At 39.9% G+C, this 6,367-nt stretch overlaps 1 protein-coding gene across 1 annotated transcript; it reads left to right on the forward strand. All coding sequences in view use genetic code 11, as the record gives it.

Moving 5' to 3' along the window:
• Window positions 1-492: 492 nt before the first annotated feature.
• EGR_07728 (hypothetical protein) lies at window positions 493-4,675 on the forward strand (the record flags this gene model as incomplete). Its single annotated transcript, XM_024496977.1, has 4 exons — window positions 493-515; window positions 1,695-1,781; window positions 4,051-4,254; window positions 4,306-4,675. 4 exons carry the CDS (start codon window positions 493-495, stop codon window positions 4,673-4,675), a joined length of 684 nt encoding a protein of 227 aa, XP_024348600.1.
• Between the last annotated feature and the right edge of the window lie 1,692 nt (window positions 4,676-6,367).

Below are 6,367 nucleotides of genomic sequence, written 5' to 3' on the forward strand. Positions count from 1 at the left end.
TTACGGTAAGTCTATCGTTTTATGAGCTATTAGGGAGGCTTATGAGTAAGCCTATTCATTGTGCCTTAATGGTTGGATTAATGGTGAAACTGCGTTTACATCTAAGGTTTTAAGCCCTCCTAAGTTCATATCAAAAAGTCACATATATATTTTAAAATATGTATATGTATTTATAAGGAAATTGAGGAGTTAGCCTCCGAGCTTCCAATTGCAATTTATCGTGGACACCTTTAGGCCTAAACTCAATGGTTTGAGCCTTCAAAGCATAGCAGGAAAGGTGACGAAACAAGTGAGAGATTTCGAAAAAGAAGAAAAAAAACAACTTGGGAACTCTTCAACTATTGGCCATTCCTACTTCGTGAAGTAATTGTCTTTGCAATCACCTATCCTCCACCAACGAGATACGGCGGATTTTAGGCAAAGTTTTGTCTATTCAATAATTACCTCCAGTACCGTCTTTTCTTAATTCCTCATTCGTCTATCCTACTTCGTATGTCATCACGTATACATTTAAGGTGATATTAATGTCTGTGGCAATAGTAATGCCTAGAAAAGGTGATAATCATCAGAGGACTGCAGAGGATGAACTGGGGAGAAGAATAAGGATTAAGCCGATAAAAAGGCAAAATTTCTTTGCCTTCCAATCTACCTAACCAAGGAAATCCTAAGTTTTCTCATGGTGGATGGTTGGGCTATCTTGTGAGTGTATGAATGCGGCACGGTTAAGAAGGGAGGCTGTTCTTGCGCAAGCTTGCATTGTGTCCTGCTTAGTTGATGAATCTCAGTCGTGGAGATGGACTTGACACTGAACAGCGCCATCTGCAGTGTACACGCACCCACACTAAACACAGTCCTTTGAGGATGCAGTGCTACTGGAGAAGGAAGTGCCGGTTGGGAAGTGGGGAACAGTGGGTTATTTTGGAGTTATCAAAGGTGTGCTCATTTGTGCCGTCTAACCAATATTCCAGATCAAAATTACTTCTCTTCTCACGTCTTTCTTCAAATTGCCCTTTTAAAATGCATTCCGCGATTTCCCCATATTCGTAAAAGAAACAATTACCAAACTGGCGCCTCCTAAATCTCTCCCTTCCACGATCTTCTCTTTCTTCTCCAATAGGTTTCAACTCATTTTTGGTCTTCAGTTAACCCTAACGTAAGGAGAGTCCTCTCGCATGTTCTAGTGTGCACGCTTCTGAGTGATGCCTCATCACGACAAAAGCGTTTAAGTTAGTTCTCTGGGAAGTCCGTTCTTCCACTGCCACCTCAACATATCTGCTGAGATGCTTCTCCAGGTCTGCGATCCAAATCCTCGCAGTTCGTAGGGCAGACAGACAGCGATCATATCGGATTCCCAAAATAAAGGGAAGAGAGATAAAGGGCAACGACGACGTCTGATATACCTTCGCATATCCAAGCCCTAAGTGGTCACAAGCGATTGTCTGCATATGACAACTCTGCAGCAGTGGTAAGGAGCCAATGTGGTGAGACATGTTGACAAACCTACGAGCTCTTTCCACCACCCAGTATTTAAGTACCCCCATAAGTATACGCTGCGATCACTAAAAATGAAATTTCACTATTTTTTGTTTCGACTGTTTTAAGCTACTTAAAACGCATCAGTAGTGTGGGTGGGTGGTGTAGATTGGTATCTGTATAGACAGATTTCTTCGGTCCTATTTGTCTAACATTTAAAGGTATCTAGCATCTCTTGATCCCTACTTAAATCAACAAATCAAAATGACAGAAAGAGACTCTTTAAATCCCTTTCTAATTGTCAGAAGGTATATTTTTCTGGGCCACAGAAACCGACCAGTCAGTTGTATCAAAGATTACTTCATTTGTAGCCAGGGCTTTCAACCAAATTCGGTCCTTCATTAAAGAATGGCACCAAGAATTTCGGTTACTATTCATACCTATGCAAACGTGAGCTTACTTTTTTTTAAAGGGATGCTGTATCAACTCATTTCTTTAAAAAGTATCATGTCTGTAGGGTTTAGAAGTAGCTGCAATACGCTGAAATTGGATGGGCTACATTGATGATTTTGCCGCCTTTTTATGTAGGGAACAAATCACCTCTTTTGCAAAAACCACTAACATGAACAACAATGACAGCAGTAGCAAACGAATGGGAGATATTAACTCGTCTCATCGTTGTAGCTTTGTTGCATGCGAACAGGAAGGCACAACTGTTACCGCAATTTTTTTTCCACGCCCCATGCTCCTTCTCCTCCCCCCCCCGCCTTTTCTACTTATTCATGACTAAGCGCCTTTTAGGGGTTAACACATTAACACAAATGGCGACATCGACGCTACCCGTGGTGGTGGTAGTAGCGGGTTAACAACCACCGACGGCAAAAAAACATTTTCTCGTTGGCTTCGCCTCATAGCATCAGACCAAATTGACTGCTACAGAGTGACTGTCCTGTCTTGTGGAAAAAACTCCTCCTTTCCCCCTCTCGCCTTTGCCTTTCTCTCGCTTGTGCTTTCGTGCCGTCTCCACTACTTTAGCGCAGTGTGACTAATTTCGCCGTTCCACCGACCCCGAATGGGATTATTACCCCAGCCCGACCGTTTTATTAGCCTCCTTTTTAGACCTGCCAAGTGAAAGTGACTATCTAGGAACAACGATGAGAGAAAATTATGCTGTACTGTAAAGCAGTTAGACTTCCCTAGTTGGCAATGCTTACGAAACGGTGAATTGTTTAGTAGTTAATAGTAGTGGGCCTGGAGAAATGGCGGGTACTTTGAATTTATGTGGTCACCTATCCAACAATGGCTTTGACTGTTGGGTGCGTTCAGCTGCAACCCTTTTTAGCGGGAACTACCAACATTTAATTGGAAGTTCTTCTATGAGAGTGCGCTTTTTTCTCTTCTGTTGGATTAGTAGACTAAACAACCTTTGAGGTAAAAAGTATTCGAAAGACTTAATGGGGAGGAAAAGCTGTGAGAGTTAAAGCCCTTTGTAGTAGAAAGCTGGCACACATTTTGAGGGGAAAACTCTAACTTTAGGTATCAGTCTACTGGTGCCGTGACAATCTGACAAGGTTGGACCAGATCAACGGCAAGAATGGGCGCCTGTCAATTACGCTAAACTAAGCGTCCCATGTTTTCCATCCTAGACTGCCATGGCGACCTCCCTCTTTGTTCTTGCCTAGATTACCGCAAAATGAAAGCTATCAAAATGACGGGTGAGTGCACTACTGATTCATTTGCCAGGTGACAAGTCAAAACAACTGTCAAGTGTAAGGGTGTATCCAGAACTAATAAACTGCCCAAGTTTATCTATTAAAAATATTTTTTACAGAAAAAAATCCTAATTTTCTAAAACTACAACTTTAATCTTCTAATGGATTAAGTTTTTGGTTAGATTTTTGATTTTTCTTTTTAATGACCCTTAAAAAGGAGCTTTTTTATTTCCTCAATCTCTCCTATAATAGGCTAGTTACCTCCACAGTTAATTTTCCTTTCGGTACAGACACAGTTTTTGCTGCCCAGAAGCAAAAAGGAAAATCGTTTTCGTTTGCCGCCAAATGATACTTAGGTGCTTCCAAAGAAGAAAATCCACCATTGTCCTAACTTTCGCTTGATTTTACGGTAATTTATGGCGGCTTTTTTTCCGACCTAACAAGAGAAATGTCAGCAAAATGAAATAAAAAATTTAGCAAGTGCACCTTCACTTACGAGTTGGTTATTCTGTGGACCGATTTCATGTAAAAAAATGCAGAAGCTCTTTTTAAGGAAATTACTGCATTAGCTGCGTAATTTGCGATGCATTTTCTTTATAATAGAGATGCTTCAGAAATGCCAAAACAATGTTCTTGATAGCCTTGAAAAAATGCAAATTCGAAAGATCTTCTATTCGCTCGATCTCCAGGAAAAGGCCATTTAGGTTAGGACACCAATGTTTTTAAAGTTGTTTTGGGCGTGACGAAAGTTGTAAAAAGCAGTATTTTCCGAGGTGCATAGATTGTTAAAGCTACTGAAAAGACGCTCGCTCTATTAGTAGTAATGTATTTCCAAGAAGTAAAAACTATCCATTTACAAATAAAGCTCTTCATCATTTTATAAATATTTTATGCCAAAAAATGCCCTTTTCATAACACTTTGCTTTATTCACCTTAAACAAAATGTAAATTTGCAGGTTTTTCTAGATTTACTATCTACGACAAGGCTATTTGGGTCAGAACACCGTGGAATTGAGCGTTTTTTGGGTGTGACAAAGATGCATATAACCCGAAAATTTTCCATCATGCTGTAAGCTGCAAAAATTGTCCGAAACTACTGACAAATCATCCGCCTCATCAGTAGCATTGTCCTTCCAAAGGACAGAAGGAAGGGTGTATTTTCACAAACAAATTTCGCCATTACTGTAAATACAGTGTACTCCAAAAAGAAAAGGCTTTTCCTTTACACTTTGTGGCAATTTTTTCTGCCTGTAGCAAGTAAATTTGTTCTTTTTATCCCCTTTCAAAATGTGTATTGTAGAACCGATCCTAGGGCTGAATCATCTTCTTCTCTCCAGGCATGGAATTTCCTGGAAACTCTAGCAGAGGATACGCAGGAAGTGAAAGTATTTATTTTAAGAAAATTAACACATTTGCAAATGCCTTTCTTGGTTAAGTACGGCTGTCACAAATACGTGACACGTTGCATATCAGGTTATGATAGCTGGTAGTAGATTAATAGAGCCAAAACTGCCATACAGATGTCAAATACTATTGATCTGAGCCTACTGATGCCTTCTTGCGTGCCAGTTGAAGGGAATAGCCAGGTGGTGCAAGCCCCAACATCGCATAGTGGGAAGAGAATACTTGGCCAAATATGATGGTCAACTTGCTTAGGTGATAGTGTTAAATGACGTACCATGAAAAGAGCAGCCCACTTTTTGTGGCTTATTTGTCAAGTCATTTATTTAAAATGACTTGTATTTGTCAAATTTTACCATAAAATGCTAAAGATTGGAAGATTATTCATCCTAAACCAAGTATGAAATTGGTACGACAATTCCTTTTGAAAAAGTAAATATTTTGGGTATAAAAAATCAATGTCAGCCCATAAATTATCTTTCCACTTTATATTTTTTTGTTCTTTGGCTAAAAAAAATTCATTTACATCAGTTCCTTTAGTTGGAACCGTCTTTTGTACAGGAATTCAACAACCTTATGTTTGGCCAATTAGCTCCAGCATGGGAAGCCGAATGTAGCCATCTCCCTATTTGTCCTTTTAAGGTGCTGGGCGTTTATTTTTTTTACCTTAAGTAAGTAAAACGTTGCTGCTGTTAATATGCCTTTTAGCCTACGGAGTAGTGCATAAATTAGACACCACTTGTTCCTGCCTCGAATTTGTCGCCACGTTCTGAATCACCGAAATCTAACCAGGGAAAGTAAAGGAGCCTACTTCGCAGTCAGCGCTACTAAGCGATGTCCCTCACTGGTTCGTTAGCATTACATTCATTTTATCTGGGAGTAAAGGATCGTTAGAAAGGAGAAAACGCCACAAAAGAGTGCAAGGAAGAGCACCCTCAATCCGCACCATGGAAGGCCGACACTGGAGAGATGAGATACTACAGCCTATGTTGCTAGGCTAGATATACTGAGACACAATTCATTTCAAAAAAGGCTTAACTCATTTTTTTTCATTAATATTAAAACAGCTTTTAGTCAGTTAGACAAAGAAGTGGACTTGATGGCCCAATTTGGGTGAGGATGGAAGTGTATGTAGAACACGTTCTCAATAATTTACCTACCACTTAGAGTAAGTGGAAGTCCCTACAGCTAAAAGGATTTATGTGGCAAACAAATGCTGCAGTCACTCTTTTGATACCTAATTGATGGTTTACAGCATTTGTATTTTAACTGAAATAAAAGGGAGTTGTGAAGTGGCACCGCATGTCATTCAGTACCTGGGAAAAGGAGAAAACGAACAGGGCAGAGAAAAGGTCGATAAGGCACTACAATCATTTTTCCAGATCTGATAATTTGTGGTTGTAAGGAGAAAAAAACTGTTAATTTAAATTTAGAACAAAGTTTTCTATTCTTAGTCTGCCATTTTACTATTCAAAAGTATCCAAATGTATTCATTTACAGCGCATCGCCCGGCGCCGACGCCCAAATCTGACGGTGTTATTATTTGTCTTTGTGATTGCGTGTCTATTTAGCAACCTGGATGTTTTGCTTTTTTTATGAATTCGTGCGGCAAAAATACCGCAAAAAATCTGACATGTTGGATTAGGTGTTGAAAAGGGCATGCGTAATACGCGGAGGATGCTAACTGCAATCCAGAGGGGGTTGGTTCCTGCATATTCAACTTCACAGAATCTTCAATCGCCTTGGTACATGTTCTAGTCATGGTTACAGCCTTCTTCCAC

This window comes from Echinococcus granulosus (assembly GCF_000524195.1).
Source record: "Echinococcus granulosus chromosome Unknown EG_S00085, whole genome shotgun sequence".
NCBI lineage: Eukaryota > Metazoa > Platyhelminthes > Cestoda > Cyclophyllidea > Taeniidae > Echinococcus > Echinococcus granulosus.